This window comes from Macaca thibetana, chromosome 3, assembly GCF_024542745.1.
Source record: "Macaca thibetana thibetana isolate TM-01 chromosome 3, ASM2454274v1, whole genome shotgun sequence".
NCBI classification, from domain to species: domain Eukaryota; kingdom Metazoa; phylum Chordata; class Mammalia; order Primates; family Cercopithecidae; genus Macaca; species Macaca thibetana.
Window position 1 is genome coordinate 75,742,332 of NC_065580.1, and position 14,251 is coordinate 75,756,582.

At 43.3% G+C, this 14,251-nt stretch overlaps 1 protein-coding gene across 2 annotated transcripts in view; it reads right to left on the reverse strand.

The window, feature by feature from the left end:
• SLC25A13 (solute carrier family 25 member 13) overlaps window positions 1–12,079 on the reverse strand; it is a 200,205-nt gene extending 188,126 nt beyond the window's left edge. Inside the window, exons 1-2 of one of the 2 annotated variants that reach the window (XM_050782912.1) lie at window positions 11,868–12,044; window positions 7,758–7,814 (exon numbers count right to left, since the gene is read on the reverse strand). Coding sequence is in view for 1 of the 2 variants with exons in the window: in XM_050782911.1 (XP_050638868.1) it covers window positions 11,868–11,882 (15 nt within the window). In the remaining variant the exon portion in view is untranslated. Of the gene's footprint in view, window positions 1–7,757; window positions 7,815–11,867 lie in introns of both variants that reach the window. The other variant, XM_050782911.1, reaches the window with a different exon arrangement.
• Window positions 12,080–14,251: the final 2,172 nt, after the last annotated feature.

Sequence of the window (14,251 nt, forward strand, 5' to 3'; positions counted from 1 at the left end):
CAAAGGGGCAATGTTCTTCATTTAAAAGCACTCTTAGAACAAATCAATGTGAAAAGGCAAATAAACCAACAGAAAATTGGGCAAAGGTCAAGACCAGGCTCTTCTCAAGTTGCTGTTGGACACCACAAATGGATTAACTGAAATCTCCATGAACCACCATAAAAAGAGAATCTAGGACTGAGCTTTCACTTCTGGAACTGAGCTGGAAAGCAATGAAAAGATAGTGGCATCCTCAAACTCAGAATCAACATCGGCCTGCAATAAAATGAGTGTGTGAATTCTCAGAAGTGAATGAAATTCCTTGCCAGTGGGCACAACAAAGTCAAAGGAGAGACAGGATATCACCCTCTTGTCCTTCAAGCCACTTGATGACCTAGGGTACTACTGAGACTAGCTGGGCTAAAACAGCAGCAATGGAACACATTGTTTGGACCTGCTGGGAATTTTGCCCTCTAATGTACCTGGGCTTTTTTAATCAAAAGGGTGAGTTTCTCTAGGTGCCTCCTTTAGAAGCAGCCTTTCTGTAGTCATAGAGATTCATGTACCTCAGGACAGCACAACCCCTGCCAAGGTCTGTTCTGACGTTCTGATTCTCCATCATGTGCTCACCTGGTGATTACCCATGCACACTTCTCATCATATTATTTTGTTGGGGGATGGAGGGGATTGAGCAAATGGATTATTAGAAAAAGGTTTACAACAAACCACACACACGCAGCAGAAAATCTCCTTCCCCCTTTACTTTGCCATGTGTTCGCATGTCAAGTAAATGGACAATTCAACCAGAAGTGTCTGAATGCTATGCAACAGTTACTCTGAGGCATATCTGTGTCCAGAGAAGGTCCTTGTCCTCAAGAGTTTAAAATCTAGGAGGAAACACAAAATAAATCAGCAGCAAAGATCATTTCCCTTCAGAACCTTGACATCATTATCTCACCCAAGCCATTTTTAAATGATTCAATAACTGTTATGGGCTGAACTGTGTCCCCCACACCTAATTCATATGTTAAAGTCCCAACCCCAGCCCCTCGGGCAATGACTGGCCATATATGAAGACAGGGTCTTTGAAAAGGTTATTAAGTTAAAATGAGGTGATGAAGGGGACCCTAATCCAATAAGACTGGCGTCCTTATATGAAGAGGAAATTAGGATACAGACACAGAGGAAACCCCACGAAGACAGCCATCTACAAGCCAAGGAGAGAAGGCCTCAGGAGAAACCAACCTTGCTGGGGTCTCAATCTCAGACTTTTAACTTCTAGAACTGTGAAAAAATAAATTTCTGCTGTTTAAGCCATCCAGTCTGTGATACTTTGTTATGGCAGCCCTAGCAAACTAATACAATATCTTTTAATATGGTCTCTATATTCCAGCTGTTCCAATTCTTTTACTTGTTTTTAACCCAGGCTCAAGCATTGTATTTGGTCATCAGGTCTCTTTGGGAGTCTCCTTTATTCCAGCCTTCTTCATTCATAACACTGACATTTTTGAAGTCAAGCCAGAGGTCTTGCAGCATGTCCTACATTCTGGATTTGTCTAATTATTTCCTCACGATTAGATTCAGATTAATATTTTTGGCAAGAACTCTTTTAGGTTCATGTTGTATACTTCCTATTGCATAATATCAGTCAGTAACATAATGCTAGTTTATCCCATTTGCTGATGATCACTTGGTTGAAGCAGATTTCTCCACTATAAAGGTACTTTTTCCCCCTCTGTAAACAGCGAGTAATTTACTAGGAGAAGCATTGAGACAATGGGAATTCCAACAGTCCTTTACTGAAAGGCTTCAGCATCCAATGAAAATCCATGCCTGAATCAGTTATTACTTGCAGGTGGCAAAGTCCATTTTTTTTTTCCTTTTTCTAATTCTAGCATAGCTTCTACCGTTATTAGCTAGCATTCTTCGGTAAAGAAAGCTTTATCAGTCTACTCTCCATCTCACTTTGGCTCCTTTTAGGGAGCAATAATTATCACTCATTATGTTGTGTTGGATTTTTTTAATTCAATGTGTTACAATCCCTTTCCAATTGATTTGTCTTAATTGTGGTAAAATATACATACCATAAACTTTATCATTGTAACCATTTTTAAGTATACAATTCAGCAGCATTAAGTACATTCACAACGTTCTATAACTATCACCATTACCCATTTCATCATCCCGAACATAAACTCTGCACCCATTAATTAATATCCAATTGAATTTTAATTGCCATTATTTTTATAACAATTACGATATATACTCATATACAGACACACATACATACCTAATATGCATACATACACATAAGAGTGTGTATTTAAATAATGAAAATCACTTTTAACTCAATGCACCAGGAAGAGCAAATGTTAATATTTAAAGTTAGCTAATTAAAACTATTATGCAAAAAGCCGGCAGACTTAAGATGACAACATCTGAAACCACTGACCAAAATGTAACATCACAAGAAACAACCAAGAATCAGGTGCTTCCTCATGTGAGTATCCAGTACCAAGTACCCAGCAATGTGATGGGAAGCGCTCAGCACCATCTAGGAAGTATTCTAGCCAAAACCAAAAAAGACTCTAACTTGATCAAGCTTTTAGATTAAACTGTCACTTGCAGGAAATACTGAGTCCAAGCAACACCACAAAGATGTAATCAGCAAAGTCCAAATTATGGGAAATTACAGGAAAGATGACCCAATTCCCTCATCAAATAAACTGCAATGAAACAACCAAAAAGGGGGCAGGAAAACCTATAGATTAACAAGATTTAAAAGACATATCAACCAGCCATGTGTGGACTGCATCTGAATATCGATTAGAACAAACCAACTATAAAAACTGTAATCTTAGGACATGGGTTTTAGCATTCCTACAGGGGCTTCAAGAAATGGGAAAATAGAACCACAACCCCTTCTGAAAATTGAAGAGAAGAACTCAGACTATATATATATATATATATATATATATATCTGCCCACAAATACAGAGAAACAAATACAGAGAAATGAAAAGAAGTATTTCTTTCTAACAAAGGCTAAAAAAAAGAAAAGAAACATTTCTGTCTCTGACTGACCTCTATGTTAAACAAACAAATAAACAGGCTCTCTTTTATCCTGCCACCCTGTTGCCATAGCTTTATGGCAAGAAATATGAACAGAGGTTGATATGTCCCATTCACGAACTGCTGTGAAGAATATGAAAATCGAATGAGTCTGGGGTAATACTGGGAAAGTATTAAAAGTATTGAAAATGCAGCCAAGACCAGGGAGATTTTAGCTGGCTAAGAGTTTAAATTTTATTCTGCAGGCAACAGAAGCCATACTGCATAGCAAGGTAAATTAAAGAGGGCAATGTAGCACACTGGTTATGTGCTTGGGCTCTGGAGCCAGGCTGCCTGTGTTGAAATCATAGCTCTCCTATTTACAAGCTGTGTGATCTTGGGCAAGTTACATAATCTCTCTGTGCCTCAAAGAACTTAACTACTCTGTACAGATGAGTTCCTCGATGTGTATTATGAAAGTAAGAGCACTTACATGTCACAGGAATGTTATGAAGATTGCATTAGTAAAATGCTTGGAACAGTGTCTGGCTTCTGTGAGTGTTATATAAATGTAAACTAACGTTATTATTATTATTTGCATAAACTTTTTGAGCCTTAGGTTTCTTTATCTGACAAATGAGGTTATCAACACCTTCCCTGCTATCTTGTAGATGATTATAAAGATCAAATAATGAAGCTTGGGTCTTTCTATTATCTGGTTATATTAATCCCTGAAGACTCTGAGCTTCTTGAAAACAAATCTAGTAGCTTACTTGTTTTTGGAAGCCCAGCACAGTGTAGGCACTGACAAATAGTCATCATCACTTATGCCCTTGAATGCATTTTTTAAAGCTGCTAAGTACTGTACCCATGAACACAGTACTGCTATTATCATGGCAACAAGAGCCAATCTTAGAAAAGTCCTTTGGCAGTCTGGACAGAATGGAGAGAAAGATGCAGGGATGAAATCAAAGGCAAGGGGATCAGTGGGAGCTACAGCAATGGTACAGCTACAAAATAATGAGGACCTGAATTTGAACAGAGAAGATAAGACATACATGCTCCAGGGCTGTAGAAGGGTTTCACTGATCCACCTGTTTTCCCACATCCAATTCAGGCCAATGGTGTCTCTCCTATCTGCCCATGACAGGTACTTAATTGAACTAACTGGAGACTTTATTAGGAAAGTGAAGCTTCAGGCTGAAGTCAGGAATGACCAAAAAGATGGATTCAGTTATAAGAACTGGTGAGTTCTAGGTCAGCAGAGTTTGAAATATCTTTGAGACAGACAAGTTGAGTTTTCCAGCTAAAACTAAACAGCTAAAAATGCAGGGCCAGAGCTTGAGACAGCTACCCAGGCTGAGGAGCATCAAGGAGCCAATCCCCATTAATGGGGCAGGTAGTGCAGCAGGAACTGGAGGGAGGAGACGATCTCAGGTACAGCCTTGGGGGACACTAACCTTCCAGGTGTCCAAGCAGAATGAAGAGAAGCCCACAAAGTGCAGCACTATTCACAATAGCAAAGACAGGGAACCAACCTAGGTGCCCATCAATGGTGAATTGCATAAAGAAAATGTGGTATATATCTACCACGGAATACCTTGCAGATATAAAAAAGAACAAAATCATGTCCTTTGCAACAACATGGATGCATCTAAGTGAATTAATGCAGGAACAGAAAACCAAATATCACATGTTCTCACTTCTAAGTGTGAGCTAAATAGTGGGTACTCATGGACATAAAGATGGCAACAACAGACACTGGGGACTACTAGAGGGAGGAGGAAGGGGGACAAGGGTTGAAAAACTAATTATTGGATACTATGCTCAGTACCTGGGTGATGGGGGTCAACTGTACCCCAAGCCTCAGCATCATGCAATATACTCAGGTAACAAATCTGTACATGTACCTCCAGAATCTAAAATAAAAGTTGGAATTATTTTTTAAAATGTAAATTTAAAAAAAAAAGAAAGCAAGACCCTTGGTTAGATTCAGAAAAAGTGAAAGATTTCTAGATTTTTGCTAAAGTAATGCTTCTCAAAAGGTGCAGCATTAGTGCTGGACCTACATATATCTGACCTGTACAGGGAAGGGAAAAACACTACATTTTTGGCCAAAATTCCTCATTGGTAAACTAGCACATTCTGTTTTGAAGACTAGGGTAAAGTGTACTATCATTCTAAATGCATATGTCATGCTGCCAAACACTAAAATAAAAACACATCTTTGCTGGGAAGGAAGAAGAGATGAAAGAAGAAACAAGAAGGAAGGAGGAAGAAGGAGGGAGGAGGAAGGAGGAAGGAGGAAGGAGGAGGAGAAAGAACGAAGGAGGAAGAAGAAGGAAGAAGGAAGAAGCAGCAGCAGCAGCAGCAGCAGCAGCAGCAGCAGCAGCCGCCGCCACCTGCAAAGGGGTGATATGAGAGGCTAGAGGCCAATAATGAGAGACGACATCATGAAAGCAGATGGTGAGAAAGGAAAGGTAGGACACAGGGTCATGTGAGGCCAGATATGAGGACAAGCCGGCAGGTTTAGAACTGAGGTTACTGGTGACTTTTAGGAGAAGGGCATTTAATTTAGTTCATTTCACCCAATTAGAGAGTCTGTCTGGTTAAACAGGCCATGTAGCTGTTTTTTTGCTCGGTAGCTGTTTTTTTGCTCGGTAGCTGTTAAATACTTTGCTAAAGGAATTGTATCACTACACAAAGGCATATCCCCCTTATCCCCAGCAGAACCAACACATGTCTCAGCGTCACACATTCCTCAGTTGCAAGGTCCACCCTAAGGCAAACCTGCAGAGTCTTATGAGGAAACCTGTAGGTGTTTATGAGGCAGCAAATGCCAAGCAGAGGGGAGGAAGCGCTCAGCAGGAATGCCATCATAGATAATCCTCACAGATAGTAGAGAACAAAGAGAGGAATGGTTCCCTCTAAGAGCTCATCAAAAGCAGAGACTGGTCTTGGGACTAAAGTTCTAAGAGACCAAAGCACTGAGGAGTCAGAGCTCCTCTGACAATCTTCTAAAAGAACACAATATCTAAAAAAGACCTGCTCCTTTACTTTTTTACACTACACATCATCTTTCAACTCCCCCGACACCTTTCCAACCATCTATTTGCTGTAAAGTCGTATGACCTAAGCTACGGAACATAGGTACCACATGGCCCTGGATGAGGTTAGCCCAGGAGAGAGGGCTCTGAGACCAGGTTTACTCTTTGTAATGCTTCCCTCCTCCAGCACCTTCTCTGATCACAAAAAACCACTGAGACTCTGCAGGAGACAAACAGAGCTTTCAATCAATTTTGAGATTAAAATCTGTATTCTAGGATTATCACAAAACTGTATAAACTTGATGCCTAACCACCCAGGAGACACCAGGCAGGACTAACACAAAACTGTCAAGAAAGAAGAGAAATTTGGAGAAACCCCTACATACCCCTCCTTTGAACTGACACACCAGGGACTTTAACTTAATCTCACTGCATTCCTTTCTTACTCCAAGAAGGAGCCAGCAGGTCTCTTGAAGCAACGTGCACCAAATAACTGTGGTTGTCAAGCTTTCAAAAATCTCCAGGCTCAGGCCACACCCAAGTCCAATTCAATCATGATCTCTGGAGTGAGACCCAGGCATCAGCGGTTTTTTATACCAGTCCAGAAGACTTCAATGTGCAGGGAATCACTGGCCTAGAGCAGTGCTAAAAGTAAAGGCATTCATGGAAATTTGGACCAATAACAAAAGTTTCTGGGACTCCATTTCTAGGACTCTCCTGGTAAAAGGGGATGGGACTGAGGAGGGAAAGAGTAAAGATCATTGTGTTAACATAAATTCCAAGGCCATCCAGCTCCACAAGTTAAGAACCCCTAAAACCCAAAGAGTGGAGCCACAGACACTTGTTGTTTTAATAACCATCATCATGGCAGCATAAAAACAACTCAAACCTCCTTTCCTCCATTCCGAGCACAAAAACTGATTTGCTTTATTATGATATCACCAAATACCTAGCAGAGTTTTTACCATAGGGGAGAAAAAACTTTGCCATTTGAAGAATATCTTTAATAACCTTAATATGTTTTATCCTCAATGACAAACCTCTGAAGAGGGTTTCATGATGGGTGAAAAACGTGGAAAACACGGAGGTTAAATATACAGCCCAAAGCCTGGGCAACATAGCGAGACCCTCATCTCTACAAAAAAAAATTTAATTAGCTGGGTGTGGTGGTGTGTGCCTGAGGTCCCAGCTCCTCAGGAGGCTGAGGTGGGAGGATCTCTTGCATCCAGGAGGTCTAGGCTATAGTGAGCAATAATCACACCACTGTACTTCCACGTGGGTGAGACAGTGAGACCCTGTCCCAAATATATATTACATATATATGTGTGTGTGTATATATATGTGTGTGTGTGTGTATATACATATATTATAGTCCAAATCATAAGTAATGGAAACTGGATTAAAGTTTCTACAAAGGTATATGTCAGTGGTGACAGTTACACAACTCTGTGCATATTTTGAAAACCAATAAATCATATGCTTTAAATGGGTAAATTGTATAGTACTTGAATTATATCTCAATAAAGCAATTAAATAAAAGGTATATGACAATTCCTGTCCTGTAGGGATTTGCAATCTGGTTGGAGAGATGAGAAATACACTGAAATGAAGCATATACAGAGTGACAAAGGTGTTCTAAGATAATAGGACTGGGATGATCAGGAAATATACACATCCATACCCGACAGCATGAGAACTCTCACACATACACCTTCGCAAATGGAAGTCTTTGTAAGGCCTGGGAGAGTAGTGCAGAGGTTAAGAGCAGAGACTCTGAAGACACATCGGCAAGGTTCAAATCAAAGCTGTAGCACTTACTTGTTGTTTTCTTACCTGTAAGTTGAAGTCAAAACAGAAAGTTTTCTTACCTGTAAGTTGAAGTCAAAAACAGAAAGCGCCTGCTTCTTAGAATTAAGAAAATTAATTGAGTTACTATTTGTAAAGCACTTGGAAAAGTACCTGGCATGCAATAAACAGTAGGTAAGGCAGTTCTCAAATAAAAGTCTGGTTTACACTAAGACACCTAAGCCCCTCCTAAGTCATCTCCCACACCTCTCCCATATACTTTACTCTCCACCATCCTGAACTACCAGGCAGACATGGTAGACAGAGTGAGGCCACAGCTGCTGCAGCCAGACTGGCAGGATTTGAACCCCAGCTCCATCATGTCCTAATTATCAGAACTTTTTTTTTCTTCTTTTTTTTTTTTTTTTTTTTGAGACAGAGTCTTGCTCTGACGCCCAGGCTAGAGTGCAATGGCGCGATGTCAGCTCACTGCAACCTTCGCCTCCCAGGTTGAAGCAAATTCCCCTACCTCAGCCTCCCAAGTAGCTGAGATTACAAGCATGCACCACCATGCTCGGCTAGTTGTTTTGTACTTTTAGTAGAGATGGGCTACATTGGCCAGGCTGGTCTCAAACTCCTGACCTGAGGTGATTCACCTGCCTCCCAAAGTGCTGGGATTCTCCATCTCCCCATTAAAACTACTTAAGGGAAGGTCATGAATAATTAGTTTTATTTAAATAAGTATAAAGACCAAAGAAAGAAAGAGGAGATCAGGAAACTAACTGCTAGTTGTGGTTACATCTATCCAGAAAATATCAAATCTGCTTAAATATTCAAACAATTTGTCACAGTGAGTGTAGTGAGTGTTGGAATTCTCCTACAATTGCTGAGTCTCCAGAGTCTCAGTCCAATTTCCTAACACTCCATTGAGGTGAAGTCCTCTCCTATCCAGGCTCCTCAACTTTTAAGAGGGAATGTCAACCCTACCCCTATGGCTCTGTGTTCAGCCGGCAACATGGAATAGCTATATTCCAGGGAAAAAGCAAGGAGCACAGGCTTTAACTCAGGCTGCCAACAGAATCAACTGATAAAGGTGATGCCCAAAGGCAGTTCAATGAGGGACATTCTTGGAATAAGTTAGACCAGCAGCTTCATTGAGGGACCTTTTAAGGCCACATTTACTGTACTGCCATTGAGTTATAATAAAGGACATGATAAGAAATGGCCTCATGTAACCCACAGACATATATCTGTGGTCACAAGGTAGTTTCAAATGCAGTCCACTCACAGCATACAAAAGAAACTGTTCAGCCAGGCGCGGTGGCTAATGCCTGTAATCCCCACACTTTGAGAGGCCGAGGCAGGCAGACCATGAGATCAAGAGATCCAAGACCATCCTGGCCAACATGATGCTGGCCTACTAAAAATACAAGAATTAGCTGGGCGTGGTGGCACGTGCCTGTAGTCCCAGATACTCGGGAGGCTGAGGCAGGAGAATCACTTGAACCCAGAAGGCGGAGGTTACAGTGAGCCAAGATCACGCCACTGCACTCCAGGCTGGCGACAGAGCAAGACTCTATCTCAAAAATAAATTTAAAAAATAACTGCTCTCAGAGAGCAGTATAAGAAGACTTCTCTCCCAAGTAAATGACCGCACTGATCATTTCCTCTTTGCTTTGGCTGGGAGAAAATGCAATCACCTCTAGTAAGCACATAATTTTCCACTAACCTTAGTCCTGGCTTTGTCTTACTTTCCCTTTATCCTGTTTTACCCATCTACTTGGGACTTGATTTTTATATATCTTGTTGGATTGCAAAGTAAGTATATATGATGTGAGCTATCAGATATCCCAGAAAGAGGTGAGTGCAAATGAAGACATAAACAAAAACACAAGCTCCCAAGTAGTAAAAATGAACATTTCATTTTCCCTGACTCATTACTTAGCTAAAAATCAACTGCCCTTGATATGTGATACTTCTACTATTATGTAGAAGTACAACTAAAGAGTTCAACCAACTTCCATATCACTTATTTTACGTTTTTTGTTGTTGTTGTTGTTTGTTTTGGGGGGTGTTTTTTTGAGACAGCATCTCACTCTGTTGCCCAGACCGGAGTGCAGTGGCACGATCTCGGCTCACTGCAATCTCTGCCTCCTGGGTTCAAGCGATTCTTCGGCCTCAGCATCCTGAGTAACTGGGATTACAGGTGCCAACTATCATGCCTAGCTAACTTTTTTGTGTGTTTTTAGTAGAGACAGGGTTTCACCACATTGGCCAGACTGGTCTCGAACTCCTGGCCTTAACTGACCCGCCTGCTCCAGCCTCCCAAAGTGCTGGGATTACAAGCATGAGCCACAGCACCAGGTCACTTATTTTACTTAATATTACTCAAGTCTTATACTCCATTTCTATGCACATGTCTCAATTTATGTTCCTCGATTACCTTATCTCCTAAAAAAGTAAAAGTATTTACATCACCTGCAGATATAAAACTAACAGTAAAGAATGGGTACCTAGTCCCACCTACTCTAGGGAATTAATTCATACCAAGACTTGTACCTTGGTTGCATGCAAATTTAATGCAAAGGAAAGGTCAAGGGCTATTGAGCTTGAAAGGGTTAAGGTAGCTTCCAAAATGGAATCCTAGTGATGCTCGGAGAAACTGCTGAAAAGTTATAGATACATATATATACACACACACCCCTGTGTGTTCATACGCACACATACATAAGTCCGTGCACCCAGAGTACTTTCCTAAGGATGAAACTCAGAGTAATTACAGAAAAGAGAAAAGCCACTTAGGCCACAGAGACTAACAACATGAAGAAGCCTACAGATCTAGGGAGCCTGGAGAGACTTAAGTCATAGAACAGCATTTAAATATATTTGTCTGCTTACAATTTCCATTGCAAATGTGATTAGTTTGCTTGAATAAATAGGAATATGATGTGTTGGCCATGTTTTCCTCTTGAGGGTTATCACAGAGTTTTGATTAAGGACAAATGTTTGAAATGTTAGGTATATTTAAGTTCACTGCACTTAAAATGAGCTAAGAAGTTGTATAGGCTTGATTAGAGGGCTGCCTTCGTGAACTTAAATTAAAAGCAATAAATTCCAAATGATTCAAGTGATTGGGACTAAATATGGTATTCTGCCAGAGAAGTTGAAATGCAGTCCAAAGAGACTGAAATGGTGTCCAGGTTTCAAGAAATGGTGAAAGAGGAAAGGTCAAGTGTTGGAGTTGCCTTTCCTCTGGGTTAGTGAATGATTCACATTACACAGAATCCCTTTCAAGTACAACTTCACAGGAGTGACAGGCTCCCAGGACAATCTGCTTCATCGTTTCCAAAAAGAAGCCTCTCAAATGCTCTGAGGCGGGTATCTGTAAGTGTTGTCAGATGGAGAGAAGGAGGGGGAAGATGGGAATGATGGGAAAGCGGGGAGGGGGAGAGTCCCTGGACTTTTTATTCACAAAGGCGCAGGCCAAGTCTCCTAGGCAGTTTACAAAACGGAAGTCAAAGTGAATTCCCTACTGGCGGGAGGGCGGAGCCCTTGAAACGTAATAGGATCAGGCTTCAGCCCGGGCTATGGTCTCTGGAAGAAGCCCGGGTCAACAACCAGCGGGGTCAGGAGCAGGAGAGCGCTGGGGAGGTCGAGGACCGCTAGTGCTTCCCTGCCCAGGGTGCACCAGGCCCCAGTCGCGCCCGCTCCTCTTCGTCGGCCCTGGCTCAGCCGCGTGAGACACCAACTCCCCTCCCGGGCCAAGTGGGAGTGTCCGGCCCGCAAAGTTTCCGCTGCGAGGTCGGACCTCGGTCTCCGCACCGGCCGCCTGTGCTACCCGGGAGGAATGGCCCCCTCCCTCCCGCAGCTGCAAGGTGGAACGGCTGCCCGGCACCCCATTTTGCTCCGCCTGTGGCATCAACCCAGACACGTGAGCGCCCGAGCCTCTCACGCCCCAAGGCTGATCCGGCAGGCGCATTCCCCCCGACCTCGGGCCCATGGTTACCTTGGCGGCCGCCATGATTCGTCCTGGTTGCCGGTGACTGCGGGACCCACTCACTGGCTGACTGGCGTTCGGGGCCCGGGCGGCTCACTTCCAGTCCTGGCGGCGGCGGCGGCGGCGGCGCGGGCGGCGATACGGACCGGCAGCGTGCGCGCCTGGCCTGCCTCCCCACGCCCTCCCGCCGGCGCGGGTCACGCGGATGCTGCCCGCCCATTGGCTGGGCCCAGCCTTGGCCGCCCGGGTGCGCGTGATCCAGCGGCCTCTGCCCTGCGGCCGGGGAGAGCTCAGGGCCTGGGGCAGTGGAGGGACAGGGACACGTGACCCCCGCTGCGCTGTCCAGCAGCGGCGGCCTCTGCGGCGTGGGCAGAAGTACCTTGGCCGTGTGCAAGCCCGTCACCTGAGGGCAGGTGGCCCCACCAGGGAAGCTGCTGGCTTCTGCTGATACCAGGGGCTACTGGGCCCTCCGACCGATGGGAGGGGCAAATAACGATAGATGGTGCACAGCCTGGGGAAGTTGAAAACTCCACTAGGACACATACTTTGCTGGATTTTTTTTCCGCTGTGCGTTCCCTTTGAAGGGGCTCCACTTTACACTGGATCCAAAAAGACTTTGATCCAAAAGCATTGACTTAGAAAGAGAGATTGCAAACATTGCTGGCAGGCCTACTTTTAGATCAAAATCGGTAAACTCTTAAGAACCCAACAGGTGAATGTAGTGCAGAACGTATATTTATGGGACTACTCCATTTCAGCCCTACCTGTTAAAACAGCAGAGGTCAAAAGGCCCGGGGTCAAGACTTTCCCCCAAATAGGCCCTACCAAAATAAGTAAACCAGCATTTTAATTGAAAATTTGCTTATATGATCTCCAGACCTTATTCGTCTTCATCAGGATTTCATTCTTTTGTCCTATAATCAAAATTTATAAGAAAGTGGTGATCAGGGAAAAGGACTTTTAATGTATTGTAGGTTGTGGATGTAATATGTCAGCAAAAAGCACTTATTACTAATCAGTTTAATTCATTAACATTGATCGAGTGCCTTCCTACTATGTGCTAGGCACTGTGCTTGGTGCCGGAAACCCCAAAATGACTTAAGAGCTGGTTCCAACCGTTAAAGAGCTTCAGGGCTATTGGGAAAGAGACACATAAATGTTTACTTCAGTATAACCTGTTAAGGCAGCAGACTATTCCCAGGGCTCAATAAGAATATTGAGTACCCGGGAAGCCTCTAGAAGTGATGCCTGAGCTGAGTGCATGAAAGTGGCTGTGTCCGGTGGGGAGGAAAAAAACAGTGTTCCACCCCGAGAAAATGAGGAGAGGCAGCAGGCTCAGGAATTGCTGAGGAACCACAATTGGTCAGTCATGAAAGGTGTATTAATTGTCACGCTGCTATGAAGAAATGTCTGAGACTGAGTAATTTATAAAGAAAACGAGATTTAATTGACTCACAGTTTCTCATGGTTTGGGAGGCCTCAGGAAACTTGCAGTCGTGGTGGAAGGTACCTCTTCACAGGGTCGCGGGAGAGAGAATGAGTGCCAAGCAAAGGGGGAAAGCCCCTTGTAAAACCATCAGATCTCATAAGAACTCACTATCACAAGAACAGCATGGGAGTAACCGCCCCCCATGATTCTGTTATCTCTCACCGAGTCCTTCCCATGACATATGGGGATTATGGGAACTACAATTTAAGATGAGATTTGGGTAGTGACACGGCCAAACCATATCAAAAGGTAGCTTGATCTTGAGCTATGGGACTGGGGCAGCGGCGGGACTGGTGAAAGGAGTCTGGCCCAGCAGGTAGGGGCTGTGTCATGGTGGGTCTTAGGTGCCTTGCTGAAGGGTAAGCACCTTCACTGAAGGGTTTTAAGTCAGGAAGCAACACGGCTAGGTTTTCGATACAGAAATATCTCTCTATGGTGTGAATGTGCCCCCCAAAATTGATGTGTTGGATACAATCTCTAATGCATCAGTGTTGGAAGGCTGGGTCCTTGAGGAGGTATTTTCATCACAAGGGCTCTGCCCTCATGAATGGATTAATGCTGCCATAAAAAGAGATTTGGGGAGTGGATTCACTCTCTCTTGCTCTTCTGTTCTTTTGCCATATAAGAACATAGCCATTCCTCACGTTTGAAGGACACAGCATTCAAAGTGCCATCTTGGAAGCAGAGATACCAGGCCATAACCTGCCAGCACTTTGATCTTGGACTTCCTGGCATCTAGAACTGTGAGAAATACATTTCCGTCCTGTTCTTCTAGTCTCAGGAATCCCCTTACAGCAACACAAAATGGACTAAAACACTCTGCTTGCAGTATGGAGGATGGGTTCCAACTGAACTACCAGGATATCCAGACGAGACAGACTCGGAATGGGCTAGGACTAGAGGA